Source organism: Salmo salar, chromosome 10 (genome assembly GCF_965601325.2).
Source record: "Salmo salar chromosome 10, fSalSal1, whole genome shotgun sequence".
NCBI classification, from domain to species: Eukaryota; Metazoa; Chordata; class Actinopteri; order Salmoniformes; family Salmonidae; genus Salmo; species Salmo salar.
The window spans coordinates 29,989,511-30,010,954 of NC_138300.1; the positions used below are offsets into that span (position 1 = coordinate 29,989,511).

The 21,444-nt window shown below is 42.3% G+C and overlaps 1 protein-coding gene across 1 annotated transcript in view; it reads left to right on the forward strand.

The window, feature by feature from the left end:
- The window catches only part of si:ch211-51h4.2 (uncharacterized), a 108,903-nt gene that overhangs the window by 65,962 nt on the left and 21,497 nt on the right, over nucleotides 1-21,444 (forward strand). The window contains exons 9-13 of the mRNA XM_014216738.3: nucleotides 1,721-1,820; nucleotides 4,366-4,424; nucleotides 5,106-5,170; nucleotides 14,740-14,883; nucleotides 20,883-20,925. Coding sequence (XP_014072213.3) covers nucleotides 1,721-1,820; nucleotides 4,366-4,424; nucleotides 5,106-5,170; nucleotides 14,740-14,883; nucleotides 20,883-20,925 — 411 coding nt within the window. The remainder of the gene's footprint in view (nucleotides 1-1,720; nucleotides 1,821-4,365; nucleotides 4,425-5,105; nucleotides 5,171-14,739; nucleotides 14,884-20,882; nucleotides 20,926-21,444) is intronic.

A 21,444-nucleotide genomic window follows, 5' to 3' on the forward strand; every position in this document is an offset into this window, starting at 1 on the left:
ACACTCAAACAAAGAGCAGGGACTGAGGGAACACTCTTTGTTTTGTAATGTGTGCTTTTATAGTTCATTTCTTCCCACACACCCTGGATTTCTGACAATGTCACATTGGGAGCAGGGTAATCACAGCTCTCGCCTGATATCTCCTCCATCACACAGTCCACTGAGGCTTTTTACTGGAGATGGAAAGGCACTTAAACCTATTTCTCTCTGGAGCTCAAAGAGACTTGGGCACCTAATGGAATCTTCTTCCCCCTAATCCAGGGCATTCTTCACATGTGCTTAAAAGCAAAATGTTTACTTGTGGACAATTGTTATCCCAGTTTAAGTGCCAGCTTTCTGTGAGCCCATGTAATTCTCCTCTGTCAATATTCTTCACAGCCAAATGCCCTCGGTGAAGTATTTTACCCCCAAATAGTCTCATTTTCAGTTGGTATAAAGGCTTTAAGATGCTTTTCAAACAGTTTACTGCTTATTGGGCTATTTAACATGATCTAATTATTTTAATAGAATGGAATCAGCTTTGTTTTGTTATTTATGTTATACATTCAATGGACTCTGTAGAGAGAATTCTCAGATGTGGTACACAGCCTAACATGTCCTGGTTGCTGTGCCTTCAGAGCCTGTGACTCTCTGGGGCCAGGGTAGAAATCCCATTAACAGCATCTATGCATCTTAGTGCCAACACCAGTACACATCAGTCCACTCTGTGGCTTCACCAGACTTGCATATTGCACCAAATATGCATATGCTTCTGGGCCAGGTTGACTTCATGCTCTCTCTCATTTCTTCCTTCTCAAAGAAAGGCTGTAAATATAATGTTCTCTTCATCACCTGATAGGAAATTAGGTGTAATGACTGTCGTAGCGAGGGGACCAAAGCACAGCGTGTTGAGTGCTCATAATGACTTTTTATTTTAACACAGAACACTAAAGAAAATAAGAAACGCGAAAACGATCAGCTCACAGTTCTGTCAGGTACATAGATTAAACAGAATACAACTACCCACAAACACAGGTGGAAAAAAACCCTACTTAAGTATGATCTCCAATTAGAGACAACGAGGACCAGCTGCCTCTAATTGGAGATCATCCCAAAAAACAACAACATAGAAATAGAAAACTAGAACTAAACATAGATATAGAAAACATAGAAAAACACAAAACACCCCCTGTCACGCCCTGACCTACTCTACCATAGAAAATGACATCTTACTATGGTCAGGACGTGACATTAGGATTTAAGTGAAAGATGTGTTGCTCTCTTTTTCCTGGTTGTTTATTATGGGATATATGGGATTTTTACTATGCCTTAAAACATGCAAAATGCATACGGCCCCTTTTCCATTTTAACAGTCCTCGATGAATATTTATGAACATTATTCTAGATACAGGTCTGTCTGCTCCTCCACTGTAGCAATTCTTCACAATTGTGCATTTGTGTTTCATTCCATTATCCATTGTTTTAGTGATATGATCACGACATGGAAGTGTTTCGATTTGAGCAAGGAATCAAATGTTGTTGTAGCTTACAGGCATGTCTAGCATGGCCACTAAGGTATCCATCACTTCCCCCCCTCTGCCATTGTAACATCCACCAACAAAAATGTCCTTTAAAGTTAAATGTCACATGAAATGAGAATCTATATATGAGTTCTATCTGAGATGTTGTTGTTTTATGACTTGTGCATCTTGTAACCCTGCTGGTCATTTGTCTCCCCAAGGTGGCCGTGACATTTGCTTTGGGGTCAGAAGTTCAACAGGAGACCACAAATGACTTCAGCCAAATTGGTAAACCTTTCCTAATGGGCACCGTTGCACTGGGTAAGAACGAACATACACTACTCTGTTTGTGAGTTCCTCCTGCTCCACCTCCACCTCCATCACATAGAACAAAAACACATAGTGAGGGAGAACAGAACACAGATGTTTGTCCCCTCTTAGACATTTGAAGAATGTCAAGAAGAGAGAAAAACATTGTTTTATGTTGCCATAGGTGTGTGGAGAAGGGCTGGAGGTTGGAGAGGCTCCTTTGCAGTGGTAATTGTGAGGAGAGTTGTATGTTTCCTGAACAGTTAATGGAGGTGCTTGGATTACCCTGGCTGTCGCTCTGACAGTGGATGTGGGAGCAGATGGAGCGAGTGGAAATCACACTCTTCTTTCTCTCCCGCCTTCACCCTCTCTATTTGTCTCTCTCTCGCTCTCTCTCTCATTTGTCTCTGTCTCGCCCCCTCTCTTTCTCACTCTCACTCTCTCATCTCTTTGTCTCGTCCCCTCTCTCTCTCTCTCTCTCTCTCTCTCTCTCTCTCTCATTTGTCTCTTCGTCTCACCCCCTCTCCCTTTCTCTCTCTCTCTCTCTCTCTCTCTCATTTGTCTCTGTCTCGCCCCCCCCTCTCTCTCACTCTCTCTCACTCTCTCTCGTCTCTTCGTCTCGTCCCCCTCGCTCTCTCCCTCTCTCTCATTTGTCTCTGTCTCGCCCCCTTTCTTTCTCACTCTCACTCTCTCATCTCTTTGTCTCGTCCCTCTCTCTCTCTCTCTCTCTCTCTCTCTCATTTGTCTCTTCGTCTCACCCCTCTCCTTTCTCTCTCTCTCCATCTCTCTCTCTCTCATTTGTCTCTGTCTCGCCCCCCCCTCTCTCTCACTCTCTCTCACTCTCTCTCGTCTCTTCGTCTCGTCCCCCTCGCTCTCTCCCTCTCTCTCATTTGTCTCTACGTCTCGCCCCCCTCTCTCTCTCAATCTCACTCTCATCTCTTCGACTCATCCCCTCTCACTCTCTCTCTCTCATTTGTCTCTTCGTCTCGCCCCCCCTCTCTCTCCTCTCTCTCTCTCTCTCTCTCTCTCATTTGTCTCTTTGTCCTGCCCCCCTCTCTCTCTCTCGCTCTCTCTCGTCTCTTCGTCTCATCCCCCCCTCTCACCCCCGTCTCTTCGTCTCATCCCCCTCTCACTCTCACTCTCTCTCTCGTCTCTTCGTCTCATCCCCCTCTCACTCTCACTCTCTCTCTCGACTCTTCGACTCGTCCCCCTCTCTCTCTCCCTCTCTCTCTCATTTGTCTCTTCGTCTCGCCCATCCCCCCTCTCGCTCTCATTTGTCGCTTCGTCACGCCCCCCCTTCTCTCTCTCTCTCTCGCTCTCTCTCTCTCCATCTCTCTTTCTATCATTTGTCTCTTCGTCTCCCCCTCTCTCTCTCGTCTCTTCGTCTTGTCCTCCTCTCTCTCTCTCTCTCTCTCTCTCTCTCTCTCACTTTCTCTCTCTCTCTCGACTCTTCGACTCGTCCCCATCTCTCTCTCTCTCTCTCTCTCTCTCTCTCTCTCTCTCTCTCTCTCTCTCTCTCATTTGTCTCTTTGTCCTGCCCCCCTTCTCTCTCTCTCTCTCTCTCTCTCTCTCTCTCTCTCTCTCTCTCTCTCTCTCTCTCTCTCGCTCTCTCTCATTTATCTCTTCGTCTCACCCCACCCCCCTCTCTCTCTCCCGTCTCTTTGTCTCTCCCCTCGCTCTCTCTCCAATCTGGTTAATTGGTTAGTACATTGAGAGTGGCGAGGTCTTGGTGGCTGCGAGCCCTGAGCCACCTGGGACTGGTGTCTAAAGAGCAAATAAGCCCTGGGAGTTGGAGTGGAGGGAGTCTCATTTACAGCGCGCTCTCCTCTCTGCAGCCCTCCTCTGACACCTTCCTCAGCAAAGCTGTTAGCTTACCGCTGCTTTGTCAGTGTCCCAGAAGCCTTTGTTGAGTGTCTGCGCTCCTAATGGGCTGTTGCTTTTAAAGAGTCAGAGGGCAGCCTTTTGCTTACAGTGAGCGTTGAGTACTGCTACTCACAGCTACTCACAGCTACATCCACAGACCTGTCTATGTGTTGACTGGGTTTGATGTGATGCTGTTCAAGCAAGCGGGACAGAGAACACAGTACATACACAGTAAAGATAGTAATGGTATACTATACAATATGTATGTGTTTATTGATAGAACAAAAGCTGTATAGTGGTTGTGTGGATAGTTCTATATTTCTATGATAGCGGCGGTTGAGCGGTCCCCATAGGGTTCTGGTGCTTTGTTTATTTGTCTAAAACTAATGATAAGCCCGAGGGGAAAACAGTGCAAATTACAGGCCTCTTACCTTTCTCATTCTGCCATCTGCTGCAATATAGGGCTTTAATCCCCTGCCTCTATTTCATATTTTCATAGTTTTGTACTTTGTAAAGTGAAAACAGACCCAAGTCTACTGTGCCAGCACAATTCAAATTCTAAACAGTATAACTGTGATAAGCGGTTACACTGTTGCTTACTGTAGTATGAGTGGATTATCAGAAATCGTCTCATTTTAAATCAAATGTGTTCAAAGGTAGTATGGTGTCGCTTACTGTCGTGATATCTTTGCAGGAGGTATTGTCAACGTGATGCCTCTCCTGTTCTCAGAAATATCTCACAACAAGACACAGGTATTATGGATTTGCATTATTTTATTGTGTTTGCACACACATTTGATTCACAGTACTTTCTAGGTGAAATTCTACCTGACATAACTCTAGAGAGTTTAAACATTGAGATAATTGTGCCTATCAGCATAAACTGCACACCAATTGTGCAGCCATCCACCATTAGAACAGGGACCAGGATGCCACTGCTATGTAGGGCTGAAATGGCCCTCCTCCATTGAGCTCATTGCGTTGTGGTAGGGAGCCAGCAGTCTCCATTAGAGCGGTTTCCCCCTGCACAGCATGTAGCCCAGCGTAGAGACCCATAGGATAATAGCTTCTATACAAGGGGTCCGTCACACACATGTCCTAGGTAGCAAAGGTCTGGATAGATATTGTCATTTTTCGGCATAGTAACAAACCCCCAACTCGCGACCCATGCAACCCCAAACTGTTCAAACTTTTCACACCCCCTCTGGATGGCAGAGAGAAAAATTAGCAGGTTTAAAGCTTATTTCCTGCAATTCTCCACACTTTACATCCGGATCCGGCCCGTGGTCTGCCTATTGATAATGGCTGTTCTATACTATCCTCTTATAGTGGAGCAGACAGCACTCCATCCACACTTAGAGGAATTTAGCTGATTGCATTGACTGTCATGTGCTGTTGATGTTGACTGGCTCTTTCAATAATCTCTATATGTAGATCATGTGGTTCAGAAGAGTCATACTGGGAGGACTAGCCACATGCACCGTTCTGAATATATTATGGTAAGTGTTTTTCCCCACACTGTCTATGGCTTCGTTTACACAGGTAGCCCTAAATATTTATCTGTTGCCCAATTATTGTCAGAAGTGCTGATCTGACCAATTAGTGACAAAAAGAAAGATCAGAATTGGGCTGCCTGTGTAAACTTAGCCTAATAGCTTGATCAGTATTCTGGTCAATTACCTCCAATACAGGTGTGTATGAGGCACATGGTCCTACACATTCACAGTGCCAATGTAGGACAATGTATTCAGGTAGATGATCACATATACTGTAACTAATGTCTTTGGTTGCCAAGGTGACGTGTAGACTCTCACGACATGTGAGTTGTCCCAGGAAGTGGTTGTGGTACTGTGTAAATCGTACAGGCCTAGTACCAGCCCCCCTCTGTCCCTGCTGGTTTGATGTCTGCTCTCCATGACAGATGGTACTAGTACAACCCAGTGAGTCCCAATATGATATGCTCCAGTAAGACTGGCACCACCTCAGACCACAGAGATGCCCAGTAAAATGAGTCAGTCTCCTGTTTTTTCCACAATGTAAATGTCTGCAGCAGCAACATTGGAACAGACAAAGCGGGAAGGAGTGGGGGCTTCAGACGGGCACTGGAGTGTTGTTTTCTTTGATGTCTCTCTCACTAAAATATTGCCAAAGTTTTTCAAAAGGGCCTCCGTTGCATCTAATCATGTGTAAAGAACCTATTGAGTTTGCAATCAGTGCTTTGTTACTCGAGAGAGAGTGAAAGCAATTATGTTGAAGCAGATGAAATGAAAGGAGTTTGATCCAGGAGATAAACTCCCATCAGCCACTGGAGTTGGAGCTGGGCTGCTGATTCGCCAGCAGTAGACTTTTCCCTCTTAACCCGTCGTTTATTATCCTCCATCCCACCACATTTAACATTCAACAACCATACTAGATTTTCTGACATCTTAGTATAGATGTAAAAAAAAAAGATTCCAAAATACAGAGCAGAAGGAAAGAGAAGGATAAAGACAGAAAGGATAGACAACATAACAAGAGTGGCAGCCAAACCTTTTAGTAAAATTGGACAAAAACACTAAATGGCACTATACAGTCAGTACTTGCTGTGTTCTAATAACTATTATTATTAAAACTTATTGTATTGCCAATAATTCATTACACAACACAGTAATTGTATTTTGTATATTTTATAGTACACAGAAAAAGGTGGTTGATTACATTGGGTATTCTAATGAACCAAGTATTTTGTGCTGTCCCTCTTTTTGTTTTATGCCTGCACAGGCTATATATTTAACTTTGTATATTACTGTTTGGTTCAGCAATCTTATGCTCGGCATCCAGTAGTTCTTGCCTACGCAGAACTTTATTTGATTTGCTATATTTGTTCCATCCGTATTTGTTTATTTGGTGCTGGTGATTACCGTTTTATTTAACTGCGCTCTGCTTGGCCCATTCATTCTCCAGAGGCGTCAGTCTCACGCGGCACTCTTAGCAATCATTTTAGCGCTGTTGCCACTGTGAAGTTTATCTCTCCTGTCGGCACCCATCACTTCTTTCAACACGGTAACATATTCTCTGTCTGCTTCATTTGCATCCCGCAAATTGGCTGCATCTGGTCTTTTGATGACAAAAGAGAAGTTAATCAGAACAGCTCGAGCCACTCTCCTTGCATCTCCTTTTCCTCCACACAACAACACCACCAACAACATCACCACCAACAACAACTTCACCAACAACACCACCACCAGCAACAACATCACCAACAACACCACCAACAACAACAACAACATCACCAACAACAACACCACCAACACCACCACCAACAACAACACCACCAACAACATAACCAACAACAACATCACCAACACAAACAACAACACTACCAACACCACCAACAACAACAACAACACCACCAACAACATAACCAACAACACCACCAACACCACCACCACCAACAACACCACCAACAACAACATCACCAACAACACCACCAACAACAACAACAACATCACCAACAACAACACCACCAACACCACCACCACCAACAACAACAACACCACCAACAACAACATCACCAACAACACCACCAACAACAACACCACCAACAACATAACCAACAACAACATCACCAACACAAACAACAACACTACCAACACCACCAACAACAACAACACCACCAACAACATAACCAACAACACCACCAACACCACCACCACCAACAACAACAACACCACCAACAACAACATCACCAACAACACCACCAACAACAACAACAACATCACCAACAACAACACCACCAACACCACCACCACCAACAACAACACCACCAACAACAACACCACCAACAACACCACCAACAACACCAACAACAACACCACCACCAACAACAACAACACCACCAACAACAACATCACCAACCCAAACAACACCAACAACACTACCAACAACATCACCAACAACAACACCAACACCACCAGCAACACCACCAACAACACCACCACCACCAACAACAACACCACCAACAATACTACCAACAACAACATCACCAACAACAACAACAAAATCACTAACAACACCAACAACAACAATACCAACAACAATACCACCAACAACATCACCGACACCAACATCACCAACAACAACATCACCACCAACAACAACACCAACAACATCACCAACAACAACAACACCACCAACATCACCAACAACATCACCACCAACAACAACACCAACAACATCACCAACAACATCACCACCAACAACAACACCAACAACATCACCAACAACATCACCACCAACAACAACACCAACAACATCACCAACAACAACACCAACAACATCACCAGCAACACCAACAACATAACCAACAACATCACCAACAACAACAACACCAACAACAACACACCTCATCAGCGCCAATAGGATGCATAATATTGATCTCAAACTGTACAGATCCACTAGTCACTCATTATGTGGAGGAACATTGTCTTTCCAATCTGTGACTGGAATTGGGATCATGTGTCATATGGCAGGACTATCTTTAAATACCACTTCCACAGAGACTCACATATAATTGAATTACCTGTAGTTTGAGACAAATGTCCTGATGTTCTGTTTGGTAATGCGTCAATAAGCGGTTAATGGTTTTGAGTTGGACTGCACACACACACACACACACACACACACACACACACACACACACACACACACATACTTCCTTAAATTCATTGTAGTTCATCCAAGCTGGAGTTAACGTTATTTGCAGCTTTTTCATTCAACTCCTTCCTGGATGCTCTTGGCCTAACTTGACATCTTGGTAAGCAATTTCCTCACCACCCATTTGTCAGACCATCATTTTGATGTATAATTATCACCCTGAACATAATTCTTTAGTGCAGCCTATTCGGAGCAAGAGAACAGTGGAATAAAATAGAAATGGTCTTATGTTGGGCTTGCTCAAGCATAGTCACAACAAATGAACAGATAAATCTCCACAGCCCTGCTCCTGGAGTGCAGAAATCAACAGTTGGAGGTGTTGTCCATTCCTGTCTTTGTATACCCTGTGTTCTGCCCCTTGTGTCCAACCAATGATTATTAAGCATATTTCAGTTTATGTTTTTCATTTCAGTTCCTCCAAATGTCAGTAACACTTTATCCCAGCTTTGAGAGAAGACCCATTGTTTTTGTTTATATCTCAGCAATGTTCCTTTTTCATGTCCACGGTTAGCAATAGGATTTTTTTAAATTGTCTAATCTGTTTTTATTAAATATGCATGATTTGGGGTAAAACATTTTTTGGAATAATTAGACTAGGGTGAGTTGTTTGTGTCACCAATGGTTAATTTCTGTGGGTTTTTGGCAGAGGAGGGTGATGGCTGTGGCATGAGTCTGTTGACACTTTCCCAGCTGTTGTAGCCGGGCCCGGGATATGCCATGCCATCCAGGCTGCAGGCCCTGTGTTGTGTTGGTTGTTTATTAATGTCATCGCCCTGCCCTGTATGTCCCCACCCATGCTCATGGCTTCCCAACACAGGCCAAGCTACCACAGCCTGGGCCCTCTGCCAACCCTGTCCCTACACTGTGTTGTGTTCCTCACAGCCACTGCTGCATCAGACCCTGTCCCTGCCCACTGTCGCTGTCTAATTACTGCACTTACAGCATGGGGGAAACATCAGCCACACCGCCACCACTTTCCTGTCCACCACTTCCCATGAGTCAGCTCTGTAATGCATCTACTTTGTGAGTTTCGTTATCTATTTTAGATACTCCATCCTACTATCCAAGCCCCATTAGTCCATATCTAACTGGGAAAATAGTAAAGTGAATTAGCCATGAGGAAAGCTGGTGAATTTGATGGTAATAGAGCAATTTGTTTTGAAGGGAATGATCAGCTGCACCACAGCAATCAACTGTTTTAATTGCCATCACAGGATTTAAACTTAGCACTAAGGCTCCAGACAGTTTATGTAATATCAATCTTCTTTACCAATCTGTACCTTCCATCTTTGATTTACCCTAGACCAATAAGACCTGTGCCTTGAGCCACCTTGTAGAATGCACTTTCATCGCCTAGCATTCAGCTCCTTTGTCATCTCATAGGCATCAAAAAACTATTTCAAACAAATGATGCGGCTTATGCTCCCTGGTTTTGATTAAGTTTGCTTAAAGGTCCAATGCAGCCATTTTTTTCTCAATATGAAATCAAATTCTGGGTAACAATTAAGTACCTTACTATGATTATTTTCAATTCAAATGGTAAAAAATAAACAAAAGTATCAACTTAGAAAATATACATTTTTCAACCAACAATTTTATCTTGGACTTTCTGGGAGTGGTCTGAGTTATTGGCAGAGAAGTTTGGAAGTCTCTTTCTTATTTGTCTGATGTCGCGCCACCACAACAGGCTGACATTTCAGGTGGTCTTTTCAAACAGCTAAAAAGGTCATTATCATCTTTTTCACAATTTCACAGTATTATTCCAACCTCATAGTGTGGAAAATATATAATATATATAAATCCCGTTTTTGACTACACTGGGCCTTTAAGGTAGACGGTGTCCTACAGTACGTGGCGAATAATTTAGTCATCAGCGTGCCAGCCGCAGTGTGAGCCGACGCCGGTGGCACTTCATTAATGAACACAGAGGCGAGTGTGGACTAATCATTGATCAACGGGAGAACGCCTACTGCGAAGACTGCCACTGATGAGCTATTGCAGTCCACTCGCGTGATTTGAAATGGGACCCCCCCTTTGTCACCTAGAGTACATCTAGAGAGCACGGCTCCAACAGCCAAGCAGTGAACCTCTGATAAACAGTCCCTAAGCCATCAAAGAACCACCCATTTCCATTAAACATGTCTATAAATCTGGGTATGTTTGAGAAGTGACACACTGATAGATGTAAGAGGGCATTTCACAATGTACCACTACAAGGCCCTCCACAGTTAAAGGGCCCATTAGGAGGCAGGACTGGAGTCATTAGAATGAATTGGACTTGTAATCATTTCTGACCATGGAAAGGTTATCACTGCGATATTTCCCCTCACATTTTAGATAGCATTGATCTGCAGGTCGTGTCAGGGAGCTCGGCTGACACAGGGTTTAAAGACTCAAACATTTAGGGGAGAGCCGGGACGAAAGTAACACGGGGCGAACTTAACGCCCATTTTCTAGATAAGACAGAAGCTAGAATGACGTAGTGAAGTCAGCATGTTCCTAATGAGGAGGATGAGCTCCCTGCAAAAAACATCCCAGTCCGACCATGTTTCACCAAGTTATCAACAAAAGGTAGTTTTAAGTGATGTAAGTAAAAAAACATACCCTGAAGTGTTTTTCAGTTGTACAGTTGTGTTTAGTTGTTTAAGGTTCCAAACATACGGTATATCATTTTCTTAACGCATCTAGTGACTAAATGACAGCACAGGTTTCAAGTATCATGCTAGCTAGTCTTGGGTGTTAGTGTAACCGATGTGAAATGGCTAGTTAGTTAGCGGTGGTGCGCGCTAATAGCGTTTCAATCGGGTGACGTCACTCGCTCTGCGACCTGGAGTAGTTGTTCCCCTTGCTCTGCAAGGGCCGTGGCTTTTGTGGCGCGATGGGTAACGATGCTTCGTGGGTGTCAGTTGTTGATGTGTGCAGAGGGTCCCTGGTTCAAGCCCAGTTTGGGTCGAGGAGAGGGACGGACGCTATACTGTTACATTAGCCTGGGAGAAGTTACAGGAGAGACGGGTGGGACGATGACCTGGATGACCTGAAAAATAAATAAATAATAGTTTAAGCACAGGCCATTGTCTCCTCTAATTCATATTGCTTTTATAATGTTAGCAGAATATCAACAAGTGACTGAATGTTTGAAAATTATGTATAACATCATTAGAATTATGCCTTAAAACTGCAATATGTAATTTTTTGGGCAACCCAACCAAATTCACATAGAAGTCTCTGTTATAGATCTATCATACTCATTGAATGCAAGTCTAAGAAGCGATAGATCTTAGACAAACTTTTTTTTTGCGTCTTTTACTTACGGTTTTATACACCATTTTCAAACACCTGAAAATACAATATTTTTGGTTATTGAAAACATATTTCGCAGCAGTTTAGATAGTACAATGATTCTCTGCACTAAACATTGCTTGTTTTGAAATTAGGCTAACTATTCGAATTTTTGTGATTTCTGCGTATTGCATCTTTAATCAATTGACTTGATGGATCAGATTCTCACATAATATTTTATTGACAGATTAGTGGTTAAAAATGTTTATCTTTATGATTCTGGGGGTTAATTACCTTGTGTCAAGCCATGGAAATGTGATACGCCTGATGAGTTTTCCATTTGTGGAGAGAATAAAAATGTTTATTCTATCAATGCATGAGGAGTGTGCATGAGAAGGACAGCTGGAGCGCACCTGATTGGTAGGGCTAAGCATGAACAGTCACTGAAAAACATATCCTATTTGTTTCTCACAATTTTCAACAACTATTCATCCTTAGCCCTACAAAGGGGGTAGGGGGGTTCTGTGGTAAGCTGAGCTGTCAAAAACCCTGTTGTTATTGCACTTTTTATGTATTTAGTGGCGAAAGTTATTTAATTTACCCTCACTCACATTGAATTCAGTGACATTTCTGAATTTCTTTTCAGTAATGATGGCAACTGCAATCTCCATCCGATTCCAACTTAAGTGCGATCGTTTTTGCCACACATCATTTTCCTCCCCAAAATCTGGGAATATACTTCTGTGTGACTGCATTGATTCCTGTGCTGATCCTTTCCTTGAAACCTCCTCACTCACCCCCAGTTCAATAAACGTGTTGGGATTATGGCTCCACAAAAGCATGTTGGCCTACCCAACATATAGTCAACAGGGCTTGATTTTCCCTCAATTTGGACTGAGAATGCTACAACATTTATCACTGATGGCGAGAGGGGGGGGGGGGGGGGGGGACTAGAGAGAGAGCAGAAGACCCTGTTTGGTGGTCTATTCTATCACAGCTAGGCTGCAGAATGAATGACACAAGGCATTGACCCGTTACTATCTCAAATTTCCAGGTAAAATCTAGATCTGTAGCTAGATAATCTTCTGTGCCGAAAATGGCCTCCGTACCACACAGGTAATACAGTATATGGTCCATTTATCTAGAGAAATTGAGTTATCTTTGATTTGTTCACCATGTCAGTAGACTGACAGGCTTGCGCCGCCTGGGTTGAAGTTTACTGAAGGGTGAAATATGTCTATAGAACAAAATAGAATGCATGATGACACATGCACACATGTTGGAGGAATTCAATTAAAGCACATAGATTGAAGTAGTGAAACTTCCTTAACCACATGAAAAACGAACATGTACCCATCAAATGTAACTACTGTACACAGTATACTTGTCAGCTGCTACATACAGTATATGCCTTTGCTGAGGCGTATCATACCTACTGTATATCCATAGTGTCTAACCAGTTGAGAAAAAGGAGAAAGCTTGTGACAGATGGCTGACTCTGAGTCTAGTAGTTTTGTCAGATGTTCTGTCCAAGACAGTATACAGCGGAGACACACACTCAAGGTATAGATTCTGTGTTTATAGGAAATGTCAATTACCTGTTCAGTTGCTTCTTGTCACTAGTGGATCCAACGTTCTGTGTAGTCAGTGGCAGACTGTACATGATTCTGTTAAACAGTGAGATGTAGAAACAAGCAATGCATCCCCAGTCTTTAGACAACAGGGTTGTCATGGTGCTGTGTCGGTGCAAGGATATAGAATTACATGATACAGTGCATTCGGAAAGTATTCAGACCCCTTCCCTTTTTCCACATGTTGTTATATTACAGCCTTATCCTAAAATGTATCAAATAATTTTTTCCCCTCATCAATCTACACAAAATACCCCATAATGAGAAAGCGAAAACAGGTTTTTAGAAATTTTTGCAAATGTATTAGAAATAAAAAACAGATACCTTATTTACATAAGTATTCAGACCCTTTGCTATTAGACTCGAAATTGAGCTCAGGTGTCACGGTTGTCGTATGAACGGGACCAAGGCGTAGCGGATGTTGAGTTCCACATATTTATTACAAAGTGAAACTTTAAGCAAAAGCAAATAAATCAATACACGAACAACGAAACATGACTACGTGGTGCACATGCACAAACACAAAACAATATCCCACAAACACAGGTGGGAAAAATAGCTACTTAAATATGATCCCCAATTAGAGGCAACGATTACCAGCTGCCTCTAATTGGGAACCAAACCAAAACACCAACATAGAAATTTAAAACTAGAACACCCCCTCGTCACGCCCTGACCTACTACACTGTAGAGAAACAAGGGCTGTCTATGGTCAGAGCGTGACATCAGGTGCATCCTGTTTCCATTGAACGCAGAGCTTGAGAGGATCTGCAGAGAAGAATGGGAGAAACTCCCCAAATACAGGTGTGCCAAGCTTGTAGTGTCATACCCAAGAAGACTCAAGGTTGTAATCGCTGCCAAAGGTGCTTCAACAGAGTACTGAGTAAAGGGTCTGAATACTTATGTAAATGTCATATCTCCGGGTTTTTTTGTAAAAAAATTTAAAAAACTGTTTTTGCTTTGTCATTATGGGGTATTGTGTGTAGATTGATGAGGGGAAATAACAATATCATCAATTTTAGAATAAGGCTGTAACGTAACAAAATGTTGAAAAAGTCAAGGTGTCTGAATACTTTCCAAATGCACTGTATATGTTTTATATTAGAATTCTTTCAATATGTCTCTGGTGTAAGGACCATTTATATGTAATAGAAAGCAATTTTGCTTTGTCCTCTATTTTCTGTGTTACATATTGTCGACTCGTTTGTTTTCATTTGAGGACAGAAATAATACTGTATGTTGAGATGCCACACAGTACACTTGTCAACCAACATGAAAGAGACAGAAATTACCCAATTAATACTCTCTCAATGTCTGACTCTCTATATCTATATTACTCTCATTATTTTATCTCCTCCTCTCTCTCTTTCTTTTCTCTCTCTCTCTCTCTCTCTCTCTCTCTCTCTCTCTCTCTCTCTCTCTCTCTCTCTCATTCTCTCTCTCATTCTCTCTCTCTCTATCAGGTGCTGGGCTGTTTTGGAGATCGTCCCCCAGATGTCAGTTCAGAGGGTTATGGAGGAAGGTGTGGTGAACACTACCAGTGGTGTCATCTCTGAGTCCTCTCCAACAGCCTACACCATGGTCTACTCCAACATCTCCCTGGAGGAGTGCGTACAGTACTCTATTTCATACACTCTTTTCTGCAGATTCTCTCACAGACCCATTAACTTCAAAGAGTTACAGTTCATATAAGGAAATCAGTCAATTGTAATAAATTAATTAGGTGCATCGATAAAATGCAATTGTGTTTGTTGTCCGTAGCTTATGCCTGCCTATACCATAACCCCACCGCCACCATGGGGCACTCTGTTCACAACGTTTACCTCAGCAAACCGCTCGCCCACACGACGCCTTACACTCATTCTGCCATCTGCTTGGTACAGTTGAAAGCGGGATTCAACACACTTCTCCAGCATGCCAGTGGCCATCAAAGTTGAGCATTTTCCCACTGAAGTCGTGAGGATGACGAGCATGCAAATGAGCTTCGCTGACACGTTTCTGACAGTTTGTGCAGAAATTCCGGATGTGGAGGTCCTGGGCTGACATGGTTACATGTGGTCTGCGGTTGCGAGGCCGGCTGGAACTGCCAAATTCTCTAAAACGACATTATAGGTGGCTTATGGTAGATACATTAGCATTAAATTATCTGGCAACAGCTCTGGTGGAGATTCCTGCAGTCAGCATGCCAATTGCACACTCCCTCAAAACTTGACACCTCTGTGGCATTGTGTTGTGTGACATAACTGCACATTTTAGAGTGGCCTTTTATTGTGTAATGGTCATGCTGTTTAATCAGCTTCTTGATATGCCACACCTGTCAGGTGGATGGATTATCTTGGCAAAGGAGAAATACTCACTAAAAGCGATGTAAACAAAAGGTATTTGTGCACAACATTTAAGCTTTTTGTGCATATGGAACATTTCTGTAATCTTTTATTTCAGCTCATGAAACATGGGACCAACAGTTTACATGTTGCTTTATATTTTTGTTCAGAATATAATAGTGTGTCCCTGTGTGGTGTAGTGTATAGTACCACTTACCAGCCTCTCTAAGGAAAGTTGGTTAGTCAAATAGCAGCATCTGTTTCACCGTTCACACACTACTTTATTACATGCTCTAACGTGCTATTAGAGCCTTTGACGAGCATCCCTTTGCTTCTTTCACTATAAAAAGATTGTCAATGGTTCTTGATTTCTGAAATATTATGAAATTACGAAACTATTCTTCCAAGTGTATTACTTTTATTTTATTTTGAAGGGAACACTTCTAGGGTACACAGTAGATCTTTGTAGATAGAAGGAGCTCTTTGGTAAAAGGGTTAAATTGGTCATCAAAAGGAAAGGAGGACCAAGACACCCTTCATATAATTAAAATGCCTTTATTTGTATGGGCATGTTCAATGGAACAAATATTTTAAAGCTCTGTATTTCAGATGAAGGCCATGCTGCCGAATTGAGTTTTAAAATCTTTGTTCCATTGAAATTGCCATACAAATAAAGGCATTTTAATTGTATGAAATGTGCCTTGGTCTTCCTTGCTTTTTATATCCTTTTTTTAATTTGAATTTGATTTCCATGGAAACTGTGATGATAGTTTAATACTGCATAGTCTTGGTGCATTTTCTCCCCTGGTAACTTGTGTGGCCAGGCCTGCTGTGGACCTGCCTCCACTTCCAATAGAAGGAACAGATGAAACACCAGAACAGGGTTTGTGGCAGTTTGCACCAAGACATGAATTAGGCAATGAAAACAAGTTAAGCAGAAAGAGAGTGTACACAGAATGTTTTTCTTTCTTTCTTCTTCATGTTTGAAGGCATAAGATGTGATGTGCCCAGTCGACTTCTTCTAGTTCCTCAGGCTCGATGATTCAGCCAGCTCTCTGACACTCAAGCCATTTTACAGTCCATACAGGGATGTATGTATTTATATTCTTAAGTCCTGCTTTCATCTATATATGAGAGCATGTGGGCAGATGGCTGGATGTATTATATATCAGGCAAGATTAAGATTAATTATTCAGTGTTGTTTGTGTAAGGTTGGGGAATAGCAGACCCCTGGGGTTGGTTGGAGACCAAGTGTCAGGGTTTGCCTCAGAGATAAAAGATAATAAGGAAATGTATTCCCCTCCGGTCCTGCTTCATTTCCACTGACTGTCAATGCTCTGATGGAAAGTCCCCAACAACATTACATTCAAAGTAGGGGAATTCTCACAACCAATCCACACACCATTGCTGTAACATGCAAGCAGCTTGTACTTACTTAAAACTAGCAGTCAATTGGTAAAGAGAAGGGATTTACATGTATAGAGCACTGCTTGTTTTGTAAAGTTAATGTAAAGCAAAGTGGCTCAAGAGTATTGTTTGAAGTCAAACATGTCATGATATCGCTACTGTCTATTTATGCATAGGTCAAACACAGGGCCACTTATACGTAAACATTCACAAACATGTCAATAGTATAAAATCAGTTGTATCAATTCAGTTGTAAAGGGAGGTTTTAACAGGAACCCCACCTGTATGGTATTCTGCCATTTGGATCATGTTGACTTGCAAAACTGTTATTTTCAATATAATAACTTGACATTTATTTAATTTATTTCTCACTCAAATGTATTGTTCATCAGTCATCCATTTGAAAAGTTTTGTTTGTATTTTTGCTCAAAATGGCTCCGAATGCTATTGACAGGTGTCATATGCTCTGTAGCATGTTGGTATTGGTGCTTACAGAGAGCAACAGTGCCCCCTAAAGGCCAGTGTCTGCCAATCACTGTAATGAGGATCAGCTATTGTTACACCATGCAAACAGTCTGCTAGCACATGGAGAACACGTAATAAAACAACTGGAATCATAACTGTCTATATTTACCAAACAGATGCACTTTTCCCTGTGTGTATGTGTGGAGGTAGCGGTGATCCAAATGTTGTTTTGATTGTCCTTGACATCTCAGTGGCAATATTAAAGATCCAGCTGTTTGTTACAAATCAACAGCATGTCATATGGTGTGTATCTGTGTTTATGAGTGGCTTTAAAGCATAAGTACAGTAGTAGTTAAATCCAGGCCTGTTTGTTGTGTTGTGTGTTTTTCCCTGACAGCTTGGACAGTGTTTTGACGAGATTTCAACCCTTAGCCCTAAATCTGCCATCCCTCTCTGCTACCATGTCTCCAACACCCCCTTCCCTTAGCCTCACATCATCCTGCCTCTAGGAGGGTAATGAAGGGAAAGGCTTCCCTGATGGGGAAAGAATGTTTAGCAGGATTTACTTACCTTTGCAGAGGGATTTGAAAGGATTACATCCCCACATCTACACCCAAAATGTTTTTCTACTCCAAGGTCATGGAGTGATTGTTGTACTCAGCTCCTGAAGTGCAGAACTGCAGTAGCTCATGAGGCTGGGACTCGGCAGACAGACATGGCTTTATGATAGCGTAGGCAGAACTAAATATCCACTGTTGTTGACATACCCAGCCTGCTTATTAAGGCCCAAACACTGATTGTTTCTGTCAGCAGAAGTGCGCCCACATTTGGTTTTGCTTATTCCACAGAAAATTTGACAAAGACTTGGGGGACAAAACCACGAGGGTATCTGAGCTCAATTGAAAATGTGGGGCATCCAATTTCTTAGCAAAGCTGTGGAACGATTTGAAAATTGGAGGTCAGACACGGAACGTTTCACACAATCCGGGGCGAGAGAGACAGCGGCTCCAGAGGCGTCCTGAGAAAGAAATAATTAAAGCCGGAGAAATTCATTTGCACCGGAGTCACAGGAAGTCATGGAGGATGTCATCATATCCTAAGTACACTATATATACAAAAGTATGTGGACACCCTTTCAAATGAGTGGATTCTGCTATTTCAGCCACACCCATTGCTGACAGGTATAAAATCATGCACACAGTCATGCAATCTCCATAGACAAATATTGGCAGTAGAATGGCCTTACTGAAGAGCTCAGTGACTTTCAACGTGGCACCGTCATAGGATGCCACCTTTCCAACAAGTCAGTTCGTCACATTTCTGCCCTGCTTGAGCTTCCCCTGTCAACTGTAAGTGCTGTTATTGTGAAGTGGAAACGTCTAGGAGCAACAACAGCTCAGCTGCGAAGTCGTAGGCCCCACAAGCTCACAGAATGGGACCGACGAGTGCTGAAGCGTGTAGCGCGTAAAAATTGTCTGTCCTCAGTTGCAACCTCAGCACAAGAACTGTTCGTCTGGAGCGTCAGGAAATGGGTTTTCCATAGTTCCAGTGAAGGGAAATGTTAACGCTACAGCGTCCAATGACATTCTAGACTATTCTGTGCTTCCAACTTTGTGGCAACAATTTGGGGAAGGCCCTTTCCTGTTTCAGCATGACAATGCCCCCATGCACAAAGCGAGGTCCATATAGAAATGGTTTGTCGAGATCGGTGTGGAAGAACTTGACTGGCCTGCACAGAGCCCGACCTTAACCCCATCAAAAACATTTGGGATGAATTGGAATGCCGACTGCAATTCAGGCCTAATAGCCCAACATCAGTGCCCTACCTCACTAATGCTCTTGTGGCTGAATGGAAGCAAGCCTCTGCCACAATGTTCCAACATCTAGTGGAAAGCCTTCCCAGAAGATTGGAGGCTGTTATAGCAGGAAAGGGGGGACCAACTCCATATTAATGCCCATGATTTTGGAATGAGCAGGTGTCCACATGCTATTGGTCATGTAGTGTATTACCTGTCTTGCTCACAAGAGCCCTAGTTAAATGTTTTAAGCATCTCACTGAGAGAAACTTAGGATTTTCTCTTCAATTTAATCTAAGAGACACATACTTTAGCTGACACTGCTAATAAATGGGTGGAGGGATTGTGTGTGTGACTAAGACCTATTCAGTAGAAATGTACAATCCTCAACAATTGACAGTGGCCATATAGCACTCCTTTCCTTTGACATAGCTGCTAAGAAAAATGGACTACAATTACAATAAAAGCACAGTAATTCATAGTTTTACCACATATTGTGTTGAATTTGTTATATTTAGACCAATGTTTCTAGTTTCTTCTCAACATAATCTCCTCAATGATTTAAATAGCCTGCAACCTACTGTTAGAAAGATTTTTTGCAAACTGTAACTGCTCCAAATAAAGATACATCCCTGAGAATATGGCCTTCTGGCTACCAAGAAAATCTATTTGCATTTCAAAGACACAAAGCGGATAGCCAGAAGCGAAGACTTTATGAACTTAACATGTGAAAAAGTGAATGGAGAATCACCCCACACAATCGCTGTGGGCAGCTTGACACTTCCTATGTCTGTGTGCAAAACTACAAGTGAGATGTTGACCAGTTGTACCTACTACTCCATAACAAGAGACACATTAGCCTGATTCAATTGATGTTGAATTATAGTGAATATCCAGCCTACTAACAGCGAGTCCTTAGAAGCCATACAAAGCCTAATGATGTTGGAGCTCCCACGTATTATCTTAATACATGTAGCCCACCCTGAAGTATCTGTTTTAGTTTGTAACTAATTGAAATCCACAGAAATCACCAAAGCAATAGACAAAAGTATATCTGGGACATAACCTTCAGATGAGCTTTTGATCTATTTCATCAGCCGATTCATTAGACAGACGGATGCTTTGTGCCCATTTCTCCCAAAGGTGAACCACTAATCAGTAGCTCTGCCACTGCAACTGTCTGGCAGTTTGTTTCAAGGGATGCAGATGTGTGCAGCCAACTGTAAAGAGGAATCAGCCTCCTCATCCTGGGAGCGCAATTATGTGGGGACAATGCACAAAAGAATTGTTTGCAGAGGAAAAGGGAGTAGAGCAGCACTGGTTACTGCTGTTTTACACCACACTCTTCAATGCCTTATTTTCCTGTGCAAGCAATATGAAGGCTGTAACACGTCAACACCGATGCCATTCTTTCCTGCAATTCTATTTATTTGGATTTTTAAGAGTTCTATTTCATAGCACAGCTGTCAATACACATAAGGAAACATAGGGATTAGTGCACAACTGAACCAATGACAAGTGTCTGGAAACTTTTTCTCAGGAGTTTATATGACTGATCATTTGAGTGGAGATATTATTCATGACAAATCTCAATTCTGTTTTTTCTTCTTACAGGTCAGAGAAAGCAGGAGAGATTGCAACAATCCCACTGACAAAGGTAGGAGAGTTTACTCCCGTCAGATTTACTCAATATTCCCTGTTATTTAGAGACTGAATGTAAGGTCATGGACTGACATACTCAGCCTGTTATACATCATTTTATGGTCTCCATAGAGGCAGATTTTAAAGACTATAGTCTCTATCACAGTTTCTGGTCAAAACTAGTTCACTAAAACTGGTCATTGGTTGGATATTAATAAAGATAACTGCCAAAATAAAGGAAACACCAACATAAAGTGTCTTAATAGGGCCACCACAAACCAGAACATCTTCAATGCACATTGGTATAAGTGTCTGGAACTGGGGAGATGCGATACCATTCTTCCACGAGAAATTCCATAATTTGGTGTTTTGTTGATGGTGGTGTAAAATGCTGTCTCAGGCGCCGCTCCAGAATATCCCATAAGTGTTCAATTGGGTTGACATCTGGTGACTGAGACGGCCATAGCATATGGTTTACATCGTTTTCATGCTCATCAAACCATTCAGTGACCACTCATGCCCTGTGGATGGGGGC